Below are 17,924 nucleotides of genomic sequence, written 5' to 3' on the forward strand. Positions count from 1 at the left end.
TGAGTGAACAGGCACACTTTATTCAGGCATAGGAAAATAGCCGGACGCAACTGTGTCACAACACTCCGGCCCAAAGGAAAAAGCGATAGCACACAAATTTCACAAAATGGTACAGATAACAAAGCCATGGGTACAAACAATACCCGGCGCAAAACCAGCCTGTAGCGTCACACACGTAACAAACGAATAATACCACACACAGACATGGGGGGGAACAGAGGATAATATACACGTAGTATAATGAGGGGATGTAAACCAGGTGTGCGGGAAAACAAGACAAAACAAATGGACAATGAAAGATGGAGCGGCGATGGCTAGAAGACCGGTGACGTTGACCGCCGAACGCCGCCCGAACAAGGAGAGGGACCGACTTCGGCAGGAGTCGTGACAGCAGGATCTCATCTATTTGCTTGAGATCAGTGCAATGGATTTAGTTACAAGGTTGTGTTGGACATTTAAAGTGAACACCATGAAATCTTCTTAGACAACCTAAACATTGTGACCGATATCGTTTTTAATCATTTTAGATTTTAAGTCATTTAACAGACGCTCTTATCCAGAGCGACTTACAGTTGTTGCATTCATCTTAAGATCTCCGTCATGTCTAGGTTGAGCTTGAAGTGGTGGGCCGACATCCAAGCGGAGATATCTGCCAGGCACGCCGAGATGCGTGTCGCCACCTGGGTGTCAGAATGGGGGAAGAAGAAAAGTAGTTGAGTGTCATGAGCACAGCCATGATAGGAGAGACCATGTGAGGATATGACGGAGCCGAATTACTTAGTGTATAGATAGAAGAGGAGAGGGCCGAGAACCGAGCCTTGGGGGACACCAGTAGTGAGAGTGCGTGGTGCAGACACAGATCCTATCCACATCACCTGGTAGGAGTGGCCTGCCAGATAGGATGTAATCCAAGAGTGTGTAGAGCCTGAGAGGCCCAGCCGTGAGAGGGTGGAGAGGAGGATCTGATGGTTCACGGTGTCGAAGGCAGCAGATAGATCTAGGAGGATGAGAACAGAGGAGAGAGAGTCAGCTTTGGCAGTGCGGAGAGCCACCGTGACACAGAGAAAAGCAGTCTTGGTTGAGTGACCCGTCTTTGAAGCCTGACTGGATAGGTTCAAGAAGATCGTCAGAGATGAGTTGATGAGGGAAGTGAGGAATGGGAGAAGATTTCCAGAGATGGTCTGGAGAAGGGAGGAGGAGATGGGGTCGAGCGGGCAGGATGTCGGGCAGCCAGACATCACTAGTCGCAGGATTTCAACTGGAGAGGGAGGGGAGAAAGAAGTCAGTGGATACAGAGGAAGAGAAGGTAGAGAAGAGGGAGTGAAAGGATGATAGGTCCTCCAAAGGTTTTCCTCCATTTTCCTCCACGGAGCAGAAGGGGAGGGCCGAGTCAGCCGGGAGGAAAGGAGACGTGCAAGTCATAGGATGCAGAAAAGGGAGGAGAATAGTGTCGAAGAGGCAGAATCAGGAGACAGGAGGGAGAAGGATTTAGCAGAAGGGAGAGATGATAGGATGGAAGAGGAGAGAGTAGTGGGAGAGAAAGCAAAGATTGTGATGTCGCTTGACCATCTGGGTAGGGGCTGAGTGGATAGGGTTGGAGGAGAGGGAGACAAAAAAGGAAACAAAGTATTTATAATATTTATATTCTTGATTTCAGACCAAAATAAGCTGAGACAAAATAATTTCTGCCTCAAAACCAATAGTAATGTCAGTGTCATAGATGTGTTGAGAGTTAATTTGTTACTTGTTTCAGTGGGTTGGTGATAACAGATCCTTCTAAATTATAATCCATACCAAAGTGTTCCTTATTCAATGTAAAACATTTTTTTTGTCTCTTTCCAGTAAGCTTGAAAACACTGAATTCCTCTCACAACTGTGGTTGAAGAATATAAAAATGTCTGACTTTTATGAAATGGATGACAAAAAAATAACATGAGACTCAAAAGGCATGACCATGAGAGAGAGAGACGGAGAGAGAGAGCGCAAGAAAGAAAGTGAGAGTGCAAGAGAGAGCAAGCGAGAGAGGATGGTTTTAGGTCTGTGGAATTTGGTGGGAAACTTGGTTGTTGCCAGCAGCGAAATGAATAAAGCTCAAAGGCAAAAAACAGAGGACCTCAAAGGGCCAAAGAGGCTCCTCTATATAGAACATGGTGAACAGAGCCAAGTCCTTAATGTTGAAGGCCAAACACTTCACGAATGACAAGGCATTGGAGGGTTAAGTGTGTGTGTGTGTGTGTGTGTGTGTGTGTGTGTGTGTGTGTGTGTGTGTGTGTGTGTGTGTGTGTGTGTGTGTGTGTGGAGAGGCATCAGAGGGTTATTATACAGTGCAGGCTGTTCTCCGCTGAAGAACAATGTCTGACGGATGTCTCTCTTTATTCAGCAGAGTTCAAACCTATGCTCTCAGCTGCCACTCAGACATAAGATGCATACAACACAATAACAGTGAGGACTAGATGGACTGCATATACTGAACTATGGTGGGTCGATAATGAGAAACAGTCTATGAGTTTTGAAAGGGAGCTGAGAAAATTGTGAAGAGATACTTTGGGAAGATGCACTATGGTTTGAAACTAGAATAAATGTTATATAAAGTCAATCTTAATTTAATAGTTTACAATGGGTTGTACGTTGTTCATTCTTAATTAGGCCATTGTATTCGCTACATACTGTGTACACAGAGTAAGGAATTAAGATAAAACGTGATACAACTGTGTTGAAATCCTTATACTAGCTAGATTTCAAAACATCAACAAACCATCAACAACTCAATCACCAACTGAGTTCTAAGTAAACATCAATGGCTACAAACAGATGCATGAAGAGAATAGCTATTCTGAAACATACCACCATAGACTTTAATAATAGCCTGTGCCCTTTGTCAGGCTTCTCTACTTGTCTCTCAGCATTACACAGATGTACTGACAGACCTGGGTTCAAATAGTATTTGAAATAATTCCATTTGGTTTGGTTGTGCCAGGCCAGCTCAATAAAGCCCAGTGAAATTATTTGAAACCAAATGGAATAGTCCCAAAGGTGCCAACCCCTGCCTTCTGGCTTTTTAGGCTGACTAAAGCCAATGCAAAAAGTATTTGAAATGATTTCTAATACTTTTAGCGGCTTTAGTCAGCCTAAAAAGCCAGAAGGCAGGGGTTGGCACTTTTGGGACTATTCAATTTGGTTTCGTTGTGCCAGGCCAGCTCAATCAAGCCAAGCTAAATTATTTGAAAGATTTCAAATACTATTTGAACCCAGGTTTAGTACTGACGTAATGGATTGGTGTTGAGTCCAAACAAGCACATCACACTTCAGGGTCAACCATACCTCATGCCATAAGAGTTAGATCAGACATCGACTTACATTTCCTTTCAAGAATCCCCCCTCAATCACAGAATAATATCAATAACACATTTCTAATACCCTGTGGAGTTCTGACATACAGAGTAACCTGGAACCAGTAGAAACTGTATCAAACTGAATTGATGATTGGATAATGATATGGTCTGGGAGATATTATTTGTTCATCATGTTAGAGGCCTACTCTTCCAGCCAATCAGATTGTCACGCATTGACCTACTCTTTCAGCCAATCAGATTGTAAGGCTATTTTGGGCTATTTCAGGAGGTGTATGGGTGACCTCATCTTTCATGCAAGTGATTTCAGAAACACACAGCATCCAGAAATATCAGTCTACAGGGACCAGATCCAGAAAATTGACAGAAAACAGGATGAATGATGACGCATTTTCGTGATTAGAAATATGAATGTCTGTTTCTTATAATGATATAACTTTGCTTTGTTTTCATATAGGCCAATACATACTGCATGTATAAAATGTTCTGAATGCATATCATTCTAATCTAGAACACTTTGTAGGTCAGGCTAAAAATCTATTCTATTCCAATCTGTTAGTTATTGTTCAGGAGAAGAAACAGCACAGCTGAAGTAAGTTCCCTGGGCGAATTTGAACACTTCCTAACACACAGACCTTAGGCAGATGTATTAAGATAAATAAATAATCTCTGAATAATTGCAGACTTCTGTATTCCCCTGATGAGGGCGCTGCACTTTGGCTGATACTGTATCACTTGGTGCCAGTCAACAATCAGACAGTATGGCTCCACCTCTGCATACATTGATTTTCATACAGTAACTTCGCAGGGCCCATATTCATAAAGCGTCTCGGAGTAAGACTGCTGATCTGGGATCAGTGTTGCTTTTCAGATCATAATGAATAGGATTAGATGGACAAAGGAGACAGGGTCCTAGATCAGCACTCCTACTCAGATGTTTTGTAACTAAGTAACTTGACCTGTTCAGTTCATTCAAAAATATACAGTGGCAAGATAAAGTATGTGAACCCTTTTGAATTATCTGGATTTCTGCATAAATTGGTCAAAAAACACAAATGCTTAAACTAATAAGAAAAAAACAATAATTTCTGTGTTGTCTATATTGAATACATCATTTACACATTCACAGTGTAGGTTGGAAAAAGTGTGTGAACCCCTAGACTAATGACTTCTCCAAAAGGTAATTGGAGTCAGAAGTCAGCTAACCTGGAGTACAATCATTGAGATGAGATTGGAGATGTTGGTTAGAGCTGCCCTGCCCTATAAAAAACACTCACAAAATTTGAGTTTGCTATTCACAAGAAGCATTGCCTGATGTGAACCATGCCTCGAACAAAAGAAATCTCAGAAGACCCAAGATTAAGACTTGTTGACTTGCATAAAGCTGGAATGGGTTACAAAAGTATCTCTAAAAGCCTTGATGTGCATCAGTCCACGGTAAGACAATTTGTCTATAAATGGGGAAAGTTCAGCACTGTTGTTACTCTCCCTAGGAGTTGTCATCCTGCAAAGATGACTGACTGCTGCAAAGATGACAGCGCAGAATGCTCAATGAGGTTAAAAAGAATCTTAGAGTGTCAGCTAAGACTTAAAGAAATCTCTGGAACATGCTAACATCTCTGTTGACGAGTCTACAATACGTAAAACACTAAACAAGAATGGTGTTCATGGGAGGACACCAGGGAAGAAGCCAATGCTGTCCAAAAAAAACATTGCTGCACGTTTGAAGTTAGCAAAAGAGCATCTGGATGTTCCACAGCGCTACAGGCAAAATATTCTGTGAACAGATGAAACTGAAGTTGAGTTGTTTGGAAGGAACACACAACACTATGTGTGGAGAAAAAAAGTCACAGCACACCAAATCAAAACCTCATCCCAACTGTAAAGTATGGTGGAGGGAGTGTCATGGTTTGGGACTGCTTTGCTGCCTCAGTGCCTGGACAGCTTGCTATCATCAACAGAAAAATGAATTCCCAAGTTTATCAAGACATTTTGCAGGAGAATGTAAGGCTATCTGTCCACCAATTGAACCTCAACAGAAGTTGGGTGATGCAACAGGACAACGACCCAAAACCCAGAAGTAAATCAACAACAGAATGGCTTCAACAGAAGAAAATATGCCTTCTGGAGTGGCTCAGTCAGAGTCCTAACCTCAACCCGATTGAGATGCTGTGGATTGACCTCAAAAGAGCGGTTCACACTAGACATCCCAATAATATTTCTGATCTGAAACAGTTTTGGAAAGAGGATGGTCCAAAATTCCTCCTGACCATTGTGCAGGTCTGATCCTCAACTGCAGAAAACTTTGGTTGAGGTTATTAAATCCAAGGGTTCACATACTTTTCCCACCCTGCACTGTGAATGTCTATACGGTGTGTTCAATAAAGACATGAAAATGTATAATTGTTTGTGTGTTATTAATTTAAGCAGACTGTGTTTGTCTATTGTTGTGACTTAGATGAAGATTAGATCAAATTTATGCAAAAATCCAGGTATTACCAAAGGGTTCACATACTTTTTCTTGCCACTGTATATATTATGTACCCCCTTTGCAATCTTGTCTCCTTGCTGCAACTCCCCAACGGGCTCGAGAGGCAAAGGTCGAGTCATGCGTCCCCTGAAACATGACCCACCAAACCACGCTTATTAAAACCCGCCTGCTTAACCTGGAAGCCAGCCACACCAATGTGTCAGAGGAAACACTGTTCAACTGACAACCGGGGCCAGCCTGCAGGCACCCAGCCCGCCACAAGGAGTCGCTAGAGCGCGATGAGCCAACTAAAGCCCCCCTGGCCAAACCCTCCCCTAACCCGAACGACGCTGGGCCAATTGTGCACCGCCCTAAGGGACTCCCGATCATGGCCAGTTGTAATTCAGACCGGGATTGAACCAGCGTCTGTAGTGACGCCTCTAGCACTGCGATGCAGTGCATTAAACCTCTGCGCCACTCGGGAGGCCCTTAAATACAGTGCCTAGACAGCCAGGGGTCGAACCTAGAATCTTCTAATCCATCGCCAGACACATTTTCCATTGTGCCACTGTCCCCGATCATTCACATTTCTTAACAAATCCTCCTACAGTTCTATGTGCCATCCAAATAACCTTATTGTGCACTGTAAAATGATGCTTCAGTGGGATCTTATCGACGTCACATTGTCTATGCTCAAATATGTTTTCAGTTTGATCAAACACAGCACATGTTTATCCTACCCAGCCCTAACATGGCTGTGTTCCTAATGCCATTTTGCATAGCAATCCCTCCAAGCTATAACCCACCAAGGCGCCAGCTCGCTCGCATTACTGTGGTGGCAAAGACCATTTCTAATTTATAAAAGCCAAAAGGATAAATTCAAAATTCATGAACAATCTGTCTGGTAACAACCAGTGATTTCTGTGACTGTGGGGCAGTAGCTAGTGAAACGATGGGGACGGATGGTGCAACACAAAGGAAAGTTCTGCCTCCACTCATTAAACAGGGAAACGCACTCTGAACGAAAGAGAGGAGAGAGAGAGATTCATAGTCATACTTCTCCTCCCTAGGCTCTTTCTATAACTTTCTTCATACTCAATGCGGTTTGAGTATAAAATCCTTTAGAAAAATGTCAGAACAGCTATAGTGAAACAAATTGCTGGCAACAAGAGGCCTAAAACTCCTTGAAATCTTGTAATTCATTCCCAGAACTAAACAAACAATGAGTGAACAATGAGGGAGAATGATTACTATTTGGTTTTACAAGCCTAGTCAATTCAACCCACCATCTGCCCTCATCATGGAAAAGTTCGTGCCGACAACCTTCTCTGCGTAAAACATTATTTCACTCCTCGTCACCGCTGCGAGAGTAATTGAAGCAGACCGCTGAGGGGTTATAAAACTTGTCTGTTTCACATTCTCCAGGATTCTTGGTGTCGTGACTGAGAGAGGTTGTTTGTTAAAAGAGCAGGTCTCCAATGATACATAGCAGATCAGGCCAACACATTAAAACAGTTCCTAGTTCCCGGCACTGGCTTCAAGACATGAAATAAGTATAGTGACCTTCACTTCAACCCCACTGCATTTTGAGGTATACGAAGATTGTCACTCCAATAAATATATTTAAATTGAGAAGTTTCCCTGATTTCTGCACTCTGTGGTAAGAAATGCAGTCCTTGTCTTCACTGCTGTAAATGCACATACATTCGTTAAAAAAATAACAAGCACATTCCTTAAACAATTTGTTAGCAAGTATCTCTAATAAACATAAGCTCAAATCCCACATCCTTGACATTCTCTGCTTCCCTGCACCGAGCTAGACCCAGAGCACATTCTTTGTTGTGGTTCAATTTATTCAATGTGGAGCCTAATGTTCAACTAAACAAGTTTCAACTGGAATAAATCAATTGAAAACCTTCAATTGGACAAAGAAAAGAGAGCCTAGTTGACTATGGCCTATTTACTCCACTCTAATTAACGGAGCAGCGGATGCTTCTCTGAAATTGTTTAACAATTTAAATTGTCTAAAGGATACAGATCTGTATTGAAATAGTTATCCTAGGACTATACACAGATGGTCGTTGTGTTTTTCAAATGAAGGCCTTGTGATAACATGTAGTAGAGTTTTTTTTAAAGCAACTTCAGCTAAATACATTCCTGATGTCATTCATCTTCATTGTGTTATCTTTCTTTGGACAAATGGCTTCACTTAACTAAATATTTAGTGCTGACTTGCACTTTTCTGAAAGCTTTTGTAGGAATTAGAGGAGCTTTTGGACTTAATCCTCTCACACCATTTCTCACTTCTTAAGAATCTTAATTAGAACCATGCATTCACAGGCCACATGTTTTACAGCAAGGAAAGAGAGAAAAAAAAAATAAGAGAGAGAGAGAGAGAAGCCTCCAGTATGTTTATTATGTAGGCAAAGGATACACAAATAATATTCAACAAATACATATTTGTGGTATTTTCTATGAATAAATGTGAGAAGTTAGGCTAGTTCAATGTGGAGCATGATGAAAATGAGTTTCCATAGTGGATGTATACTTTGTCATTATTTTATACAGTTAAATTTTTCTTAACTTTTGGTAATTTAAATGAATTGTTATGTTCCACTTGTGTGAAATACTGAGAATGATTGATTTGCATTGCCATCTAGTGGAGCATACATGAGGACTCAGATCGCAGATCAACCGAACTACATCTGTGCCCAAGTCTTCCAATGTGATGGACTAAAAGGTGAGCAATGAAAAGTATTGAGATCTTTTCCATAACCAATCAGATTGAAACATGGGCGGCATTTGTCAAGAACGTCAACAAGAAATAACCATCAGTTACGTTGTAAAACTTATTTAGGAAGTTTTAGAAATGAATAGATCGTTATTAATACAAGAACTGCGTTGTTTTTGACCAGTTGGATTTTATTAGATGATCAATTTTTGTTTTTAATTTTATCAAGAGCTTTCGCTTGGAATGGATGCAGCGTGGAGTCATTGTTTGTTTACATAGTGAATCATGACATCAGCTGACTAACGTTAGCTAGCTAGCTACCAATTTCTGGTTTAGTAAAGCAGCTAACGTTACAATGTGTTTGGAAATTGTCGTTCAGTATTCATGCTTCCCAAAGCACATTTGAAACGAACTCTTATATACCAAGTTATAGCTGGCAGCGGTAATAGCTAGTTGTTAGCATTAGCTTTGTTTTCAGCAAACTCACCCATTGACCCAGTGAGTGTAGGACGGTGGCCAACTTGCTGTGGCTAACTAGCTTACCATTACAAATATGCCTTGTACTTGTGGCAACTGGAGGAGATGGATTCGGCCTCTAGTCGTTCTTCTATACTTTCTGGTTGTGCTTGTCGTCCTACTACCCCTGTGCATCTGGGAACTACAGAAATCAGAGGTCAGTTGGTATCATTGCAGCCCAATCATATCGTTACTTGATTCCTTTATATACGTAATTTATACCTTTCAGGTTGGTACCCATAACAAAGCATGGTTCATAGCTGGGATATTCGTGTTCATGACCATACCCATATCACTATGGGGGATCCTGCAGCATCTTGTAAACTATACTCAACCAGAGCTACAGAAGCCAATTATCAGGTAAGTGAAAGGCTACTCTGTCACAGCTGTAGGATAGAATTACTTCATTACCGTCATGGGTTTGTGTCTTTATCTTGCATGATATACAATACAATCTAACTGATTGTGAATGATCTCGTCTCCTTTTTTTTACAGAATATTATGGATGGTCCCCATTTACAGTTTAGACAGTGTAAGTAATGCGTTCAATTCTTGATCATGTAGCTAGATGTTCTTAAAAGTCAACATTGGTTTATTGTTAAGTTACAAATATTTGACAGAAGAAGTCACTGTAGCTTTGACAGTAGTAAAACTGAAAAGCGCCTGACATGAGCGTGGCACTTCTATTCGTTTCGCTATGCTAATTAGCATCTGCTACGCTCAGCGTTCCCCCTATCACACAATTTCCATGATCCTACTTCCCAAAGAATGAGAACAGAGCTCCTTTAGAAAAACAAAACAGAGAAACAAAAAAATACATCACTCCCTGCCTGACTTTTCAGAGTAAATGTTTTCAATAGTTTCAAGTGTTCACTATTATCATGCAACATATCATTGAGATAGTGTAATAGCCCATCTATGATCCCATTCCTCTCCTTGTCTTCCTCTCCCACCCTCTCCCTTTCTCTCTCACAGTGGATTGCGTTGAAGTACCCCAGCATTGCCATCTACGTGGACACGTGCAGGGAGTGCTACGAGGCATACGTCATCTACAACTTCATGATCTTCCTGCTCAACTACCTGGGAAACCAGGTACACATTCTTGTCATGACCAGACTGAGAATGATCCCAGACCTGTTTGTTCTAACATTCCAATCATGGCCACTCTTTGTCCAATGCCAAACATAAGTCTAGCACAAACACATCTGGATCCCAGGCTAGACTGAGTAGCCTACATTTATTTCAATATCCTCACACTGTAATTCCTCTCTTCTCTTTATTTTTCTCTCTCTCTCTCAACCATGGGTAACCAGTACCCCAGCCTGGTACTGATGCTGGAGGTGCAGGAGCAGCAGAAACACCTTCCTCCCCTCTGCTGCTGCCCGGCATGGCCCATGGGAGAGTGAGTTTGTTGCTTTTTTGTAGTTCTTTAAGTGTATGTGTGCTATAATGAACAGGCCCCATGTACCAGATCTGTTAGTGCTGTGCATTTGGCATGAGAACAAACATAGGGGTTGGCTTTACTCATAGAGATAGAGGATGCAACATTGTATCTGTCCCATTAGGGTGTCTGTGGGAGCATGGGCAGGGCATTGATGCCATCTCCATTTTGAAGTAGTGAATTTTCTTCTACTACTTTTATAAGTTGGTATACAAAATTAAATGGTCATACTGCCACCTGGAAGGTGTTGTTTGAACAGATATAAAGCCAAGGTTGGCAAATTTACTGCCACCTGTGGTTATGGAATGTTTGATCACTTATAATTCATTGGCTGATGCCTCCTTATGACCTGGATGGATTTATGTGATCCTTCCTTAAACCATAGGAAGTCCCACCCAATTGACTACTTCAAAATGGTGAAAGTCCTTAATGGCACTGTCCATGCTAAAACTGGCTTTTGGCCATTAGAGTCCTCTATCAATATCTATGGCATTACTGCACAATCAGCCAGGCTAATAAGGAGCTATAATATTATCCATACCATGTGTTATAAGTTTACATTTTAGGATGAAGGTCTATGTTTTTGTGCAGCAATAAACTACCACTTCTTTGTTTTACATGTTATGAATGGATATTTTAGGATTAATAACATGTTTTTATACCACATTGATGTGTTTTAAGTATACATTTATATTTCAGGCTCATAATCAAAACAGGAAGTTGGGTGTTAAAGTGGCTCCAGTCTGTGTGGCCTCCATTTTGAGTCTCTTTCTAGAAGGTTCACCTTCAAGGTGTTTGTTTGGCTGCTTGAAGTCTCTCCATGTCTCTATTGCTACTCGCCAGCTCCAAACGAGCCCCAGTCAGGCAACAATAGTAATATGTAGCATGTCTGCCTGTAGTTGATTAAGAACAGAACCAGAAGTGTTTGCAAGTGGAACAACGTGTTCTCATTTTAGGAAAAATGCACCAGCCTAAAGAACAGAAAGACAGCATTAGGCTCATCTGTTTTGTTTACTCTGCATTTTAACTAATGCTGTGCATCTGCGATTTTAGCCACAGGTATTGCAACATTTTTCTTCATAGGATGTTATTGATTTTAAGAAATGGAAGAAATTCACGAAAACAAAGCTGGTGATTAGTAAGATGTAGGTGCTATTTGATAGTGGGAAAAAGCTAACATTTTGTGTGAATGTCTTTCCTTAATAATGTGTACCGTGTTTTCCTATTGCAGGGTATTGCTATTGAGATGCAAGCTGGGAGTGTTGCAGTACACGGTTGTCAGACCAGTCACAACAGTTATTGCCTTGTAAGTGTTTTGCACAGGATCTGTTATTCCATTCAGGATGGCCTTATGTTATATGCCCAAGTGTTGAATGTACATGTGCCCAGAGAGACAGCAACCTTACCTTGGTCCAGCGCCAGCTCTGTCTTTCTTGACTTGGCCAGTCCAAGCAGATTATCATTTGTTCAGATGGTGGCGAAACATAAATATGTACAAAAAGGAAAAATACCAAAGGCATGCCCAAACCTAAAGATTTTAAAATAAAAAAGGTATCATGGCCACCGAACCAACCAGCAGCCTTACGGCTCTCCAAGCTGCCATCCCTTGGGGGACTGGGGTGTGGTAGTGAGCTGTAGTTTGCGGTCTAAACTACCTAACCTATTCCCTAACACTCACCACATATAAATTAACTTTTTGTATTAAGTCATATCACGTCTCCATTCACTATCCTGTAGGATATGTCAGCTCTGTGGTGTGTATGATGAAGGTAACTTCAGCTCAACCAATGCATGGACGTACCTGGTGATATTCAACAATATGTCGCAGCTGGTAGGTTCTGTATTTTTCACACTTGTCTCCACATTGCTGTAAACTTTCTGTCACCATACCACCACCACAAAGATAACATCATTAAATATTTAGCATTCAGTATGTGGTCTCTTTCTCTATCATGCTCTCTCCTCTCTCTCCCAGTTTGCCATGTACTGTTTGGTCCTGTTCTACAAGGCCCTAAGAGAGGAACTGGCCCCCATCAGGCCAGTGGGGAAGTTCCTGTGTGTCAAAATGGTGGTGTTCGTCTCCTTCTGGTGAGTGCTTTTTTTGGGGCTGCCATTTTGGATCACCTGCATCTACCTCCTAGCCTGGTTCCAGATCTGTTTGTGCTGTCTTGCCAACCCCTGTGGTCAATGTCAAGCCATTGACATAGCACAAACAGATCTCGGACCAGGTTATCGACCTCCATGATTAATAACATATTTGTTTACCAGTCAATGTGTCTGCCATTCATGGATCTAGCATTGTTATCCATTAAAGTAACACAGTTTTGGCTTCCCATTTTGTATTTCTTATCAACTTTTTTTCAGAATTGCATGTGTAGGACTTGTTAACAAAGTATGTTTCAAAGCTGTGTGGACTATAGCCAGTAATTGGGTTAATGCTTTCCCTGTGTTGGCTGCAGTGTAGAGGATTGATTATTTCCACTCTGTTATCTGGACTCTATCTTAGGCAAGCTGCATTCATCGCTCTCCTGGTCAAGGTTGGAGTGATCTCAGAGAGACACACGTGGGACTGGGACAATGTGGAGGCTGTAGCTACAGGCCTACAGGTAATTCAAGACAATACCAACACTGTATAATGCCATAGTAACACTTTTACTACAATGCTACATAATGATGTAGTAATGCAATTGTAAAATTACTTGTTTGGTATAAATCAAATGTATTTATATAGCCCTTCTTACATCAGCTGATATATCAAAGTGCTATACAGAAACCCAGCCTAAAACCCCAAACAGCAAGCAATGCAGGTGTAGAAGCATGGTGGCTAGGAAAAACTCCCTAGAAAGGCCAAAACCTAGGAAGAAACCTAGAGAGGAACCAGGCTGAGGGGTGGCCAGTCCTCGTCTGGCTGTGCCGGGTGGCGATTATAACAACCATGGCCAAGATGTTCATAGGTGACCAGCATGGTCAAATAATAATAATCACAGTAGTTGTCGAGTGTGCAACAAGTCAGCACCTCAGGAGTAAATGTCAGTTGGCTTTTCATAGCCGATCATTGACAGTATCTCTACCGCTCCTGCTGTCTCGAGAGTTGAAAACAGCAGGTCTGGGACAGGTAGCACGTCCGGTGAACAGGTCAGTGTTCCATAGCGCAGGCAGAACAGTTGAAACTGGAGCAGCAGCACGGCCAGGTGGACTGGGGACAGCAAGGAGTCATCATGCCAGGTAGTCCTGAGGCATGGTCCTAGGGCTCAGGTCCTCCGAGATAGAGGAGAATTAGAGAGAGCATACTTAAATTCACACAGGACACCGGATAAGACAGGAGAAATACTCCAGATATAACACTGACCCTAGCCCCCCGACACAAACTACTGCAGCATCAATACTGGATGCTGAGACAGGAGGGGTCAGAAGACACTGTGGCCCCATCCGATGATACCCCCGGACAGGGCGAAACAGGCAGGATATAACCCCACCCACTTTGCCAAAGCACAGCCCCCACACCACTAAAAGGATATCTTCAACCACCAACTTACCATCCTGAGACAAGGCCGAGTATAGCCCACAAAGATCTCCGCCACGGCACAACCCAAGGGGGGGGCGCCAACCCAGACAGGAAGACCACGTCAGTGACTCAACCCACTCAAGTGACGCACCCCTCCTAGGGACGGCATGGAAGAGCCCCTGTAATAGGGTTAGAGGCAGAGAATCCCAGTGGAGAGAGGGGAACCGGCCAGGCAGAGACAGCAAGGGCGGTTCGTTGCTCCAGAGCCTTTCCGTTCACCTTCACACTCCTGGGCCAGACTACACTCAATCATTTGACCTACTGAAGAGATGATTCTTCAGGAAAGACTTAAAGATTGAGACCGAGTCTGCGTCTCTCACATAGATAGGCAGACCATTCCATAAAAATTGAGCTCTATAGGACAAAGCCCTGCCTCCGGCTGTTTGCTTTGATATTCTAGGGACAATTAGGAGGCCTGCGTCTTGTGACCGTAGCGTACGTGTAGGTATGTACGGCAGGACAAAATCGGAAAGATGGGTAGGAGCAAGCCCATGTAATGCTTTGTAGGTTAGCAGTAAAACCTTGAAATCAGCCCTTGCCTTAACAGGAAGCCAGTGTAGGGAGGCTAGCACTGGAGTAATATGATCAAATTTAATAAGGCAATATCTGTCAAGCGCCATAGAAAACGAGATGATTAATCTCAAGGACTTCTATCCTGTGCAAGATTTCTAAATAACTTCAATAGATATGATGGTTTGTTACATACTAAGTACATGAAACAGGTGTGAGAATAAACTTGCTTTGCTATACAGTCAAGCTTTCATCCATACTTCATCCAGGACTTCATCATCTGTGTGGAGATGTTCCTGGCGGCCATCGCCCACCACTTCAGCTTCACCTACAAGCCCTACATCCAGGAGGCTGAGGAGGGATCCTGCTTCGACTCCTTCCTGGCCATGTGGGACATCTCTGATGTCAGGGCTGACATCTCTGAGCAAGTCCGCAACGTCGGTTAGTTCTCATCCCATTTGGCTTGACTAAATAGCAGTCATGCATGGATGGAATCAAAGAAGCCGCTGTTAAGAACTTTGTTTGAAAAGGTTCCATCTCAGAACCAAATGCGTTGGCTAGCTACTTGATTTATGTTAATAGAATGTCATGAGAGAATAGAAAATGGCTACTCTCAAAATCTTCAAGACTTTGATAGATTTCCTTATGTGAGTGTTGCCATTCTCATATCTTCAAACACATTATTTATTTCCTGATACAGGGAGAACGGTTATGGGCCGACCTAGAAAGACCTACTTTGGTGAGGCGGAGGACGACGGCGAGCGCTCAGGCTTGCTTTCTCCAGGCTCCTTGTACGCCATCGGTCCCACGGAGGCCTTTTCGAACCCGGCGTCCCCCAAGGGTTGGTACCAGGGCCTGGGCAAAACCCAAACGCCCCACTCCCTGTCGGCCCCCGCCGAGCTCAGCAATGCTCAGTGGATTGGAGAGGGGGATGGAGAGGAGAGGGAAGACGATGGTAGACAAGCTCCAGAGCTCAGAAACACCACCAACGAGCCAAAAGACTCGGTTACAGACGACCTTGTCATTATCACCTAGCTTAGCGTCATCGCTAAAATCCTCCAATGGGGTCTCTGAATGCACGTTATACCAAACACAGTTGGGCAGGAACCAAGTATGGCCTCAGCTACGTTTCCCCTACAGACGATATTTGGGTAATCCGCACAAGACCAAATTTAAAGCAAGCGATGAAAAAGCACACATTAATTAAGCAATATTGTAGTGTCATTCATCCACCAGGGCTGATGCAGATGGACCTCTGTCAATGACAGCTTGAAGAATGTTCATAAGCTTTTGTAAGGGTCTCATGACACTTAAGATATTTTTTATTGTATCTGTATTGTACTACTGAGTCATAATGGTAAAGTACGGTACCTCAATACCTTATTTTAGTATAACCCCTCTTCATTGTAATGGGTCTGGACTTCAAGTTCAAAAGCCGGTGAGAGATTTTACCAGTATACTTGTTCTATAATAGCGCCTGGGTGATATCACTACAAACTCGTTAATCATTTACTAAGGGTTTTAGTTGTTACTACGAAAACGTTCAAAGTATTATATATGTAGCTTTTAAACTGAAACTTATACAAAATACTGGTTAGCACCAATGATTGGTTTATATACAGTACCACTTATTCTAGGGTTTTTCTTTATTTTGACTATTTTCTACATTGTAGATTAATAGTGAAGACATCAAAACTATGAAATAATGTAGTAACCCCAAAATGTTTTTATTTGGGATTCTTCAAAGTAGCCTTCATGACAGCTTTGCACACTTTTGGCATAAAGAAAAACCCTTCAATGAGTAGGTGTGTCAATACTTTTGACTGGTACTGTACATCATTGGTTTGCACATGCTTGAATAGTCTTCGAACCTATGGTTCACACTTTGGCATTAAAGCTAACAGCTGGGCAGTCTCCATAGTCTTCTCAGATGCCTTGTTCTTCTATGTGCCGTACGTGGTCCTAGTGTATCCACACTATATCCACTAAGTAATTCACACATTTCACGTCTGCCTCTCATTTGAAAATATAAACTGATGCTTCCATAGTCATGGTTATAGATTTTGTCGGACCAATGTAGCTGACTGGTAAAAAAAAATTCTAATTTCTGTTTTAAGCTTTTCAGGGATATTAGTTGTGATTTACCGTACTGAAAGGGATTGAATTCCGTCTTTTACTAGTTTCATTGTCATCCATTAGTAGAATGTCTTCCAATCAGGAATGTGTGTAGCTATTGCCTTACCTGATAATGTTTGTCACAAAGCATTAACCTTCAGAGGGAAGTACTACATCAAACGTGTCAGCACCTTTGTCTTTGAGAGTTCATCTCAAGGTTCCAAACATTCACCCTCCAATAAATCCAATTCAATGTGGCTGTCAGTTTTTGCGAGTGTCAATAAGAAATTGACGACACCAAGTCCCTTGTTTGTTCATTATGATTTTGGAGATAAAATGCAAGTGCTGATAGAAAACATCTTAATGAGGACTGCAACCATAATCAAGAGACGTCATTCCAAAACAAGATTATGAACACACTGAAGACCAAAACGTCTCAAGATGAGCACATCATAAAACATGTAAATGTCTTTGTGAAAGTCCTGAGAGAAGGCATATTGAGATGGCAGCTATTGTAGACCTTGTGGGGTCATTTTAGAGCTGTCGCTTCCGGAGAGTCCATTCCCTTCCTCTCCTCGACATGTAAGCCGTTCACACTCATAATATAGAATCCAGAGTGATACATTGACCTCTCTCCCAGTAAGACGGAGTGGACTTGTAGAATCAAAAGCACCACAACTCCCTCCTTTAAAACACTAATGAAGTGGACTCTTGTACTGTTCATATCACCAGACATCTACTTCTCACAGACGGTCACTGAGTGGACTCAAACAGAATCCACAGTCCCGGTCTCCCCTGCCTCTTCTTCTATACTGGCTGATATGGAGATGGAGCTCTTCTGCAGGGTGACGGCCAGTCGTACCCAGTCTCCCTTCCTCACCGCCAGGGGCTGGTGCAGCACCACGGCAGCCTGCTTCCAATGGGAGTCCTGGTTGAAGGTGCTCACGCTGATCTCCTCATTCAGGTGGATCTGGTACCAGAAGGGCACAGCAGTCACCCTGCCTGAGGCACTAGCCTGGACCTGGGAGAAACACACAGTCAGGGCCATAGAAATAGACTATTGTAATCAATAAAATAGTAATTATAAACTCGGAGAAAAAAAAGAGACGTCCTCTCAACTGCGTTTATTTTCAGCAAACTTAACGTGTAAATATTTGTATGAACATAAGATTTGAGAAACTGAACACGCTCCACAGACATGTGACTAACAGAAATGGAATAATGTG

At 42.4% G+C, this 17,924-nt stretch overlaps 2 protein-coding genes and 1 long non-coding RNA gene across 8 annotated transcripts in view; 1 reads left to right on the forward strand and 2 right to left on the reverse strand.

Moving 5' to 3' along the window:
• On the reverse strand, nucleotides 1-9,232 carry LOC145878609 (uncharacterized). Of its 3 annotated transcripts, none has more exons than XR_014392101.1 (4): nucleotides 9,095-9,232; nucleotides 876-997; nucleotides 571-680; nucleotides 1-409 (listed from the first exon to the last, which is right to left on the reverse strand). It is a non-coding gene; the product is annotated as an uncharacterized LOC145878609 (long non-coding RNA). The 3 variants fall into 3 exon arrangements; XR_014392099.1 differs by having other exon boundaries at nucleotides 9,039-9,118; XR_014392100.1 differs by having other exon boundaries at nucleotides 778-997; nucleotides 9,039-9,118.
• tmm34 (Transmembrane protein 34) lies at nucleotides 8,621-16,955 on the forward strand. 2 transcript variants are annotated; one of them, XM_014209419.3, is made up of 11 exons: nucleotides 8,621-9,224; nucleotides 9,297-9,427; nucleotides 9,563-9,599; nucleotides 10,043-10,159; nucleotides 10,381-10,469; nucleotides 11,740-11,814; nucleotides 12,246-12,339; nucleotides 12,484-12,596; nucleotides 13,015-13,114; nucleotides 14,853-15,024; nucleotides 15,284-16,955. In XM_014209419.3, exons 1-11 carry the CDS (start codon nucleotides 9,105-9,107, stop codon nucleotides 15,616-15,618), a joined length of 1,383 nt encoding a protein of 460 aa, XP_014064894.2. In that variant the 5' UTR covers nucleotides 8,621-9,104; the 3' UTR covers nucleotides 15,619-16,955.
• The window catches only part of LOC106610222 (protein arginine N-methyltransferase 9), a 17,196-nt gene continuing 12,479 nt past the window's right edge, over nucleotides 13,208-17,924 (reverse strand). For 2 of the 3 annotated variants that reach the window (XM_045716586.2, XM_045716585.2), the window contains exon 13: nucleotides 17,001-17,719. In XM_045716586.2, coding sequence (XP_045572542.2) covers nucleotides 17,465-17,719 — 255 coding nt within the window. In that variant the 3' untranslated portion in view covers nucleotides 17,001-17,464. Of the gene's footprint in view, nucleotides 13,767-17,000; nucleotides 17,720-17,924 lie in introns of those variants that run through there. The other variant, XM_082974173.1, reaches the window with a different exon arrangement.

The sequence above is a fragment of the Salmo salar genome, chromosome 04, assembly GCF_965601325.2.
Source record: "Salmo salar chromosome 04, fSalSal1, whole genome shotgun sequence".
In the NCBI taxonomy this organism is placed as follows: Eukaryota; Metazoa; Chordata; class Actinopteri; order Salmoniformes; family Salmonidae; genus Salmo; species Salmo salar.

Bases quoted from the DNA above. Each gene is read 5' to 3' on its own strand.
- tmm34 (XM_014209419.3), top strand. From the start codon at position 9,105: ATGCCTTGTACTTGTGGCAACTGGAGGAGATGGATTCGGCCTCTAGTC. The intron at 9,428-9,562 runs GTAAGTGAAAGG...TTTTTTTTACAG, and splicing joins CTACAGAAGCCAATTATCAG to AATATTATGGATGGTCCCCA. The intron at 13,115-14,852 runs GTAATTCAAGAC...TACTTCATCCAG, and splicing joins CTGTAGCTACAGGCCTACAG to GACTTCATCATCTGTGTGGA.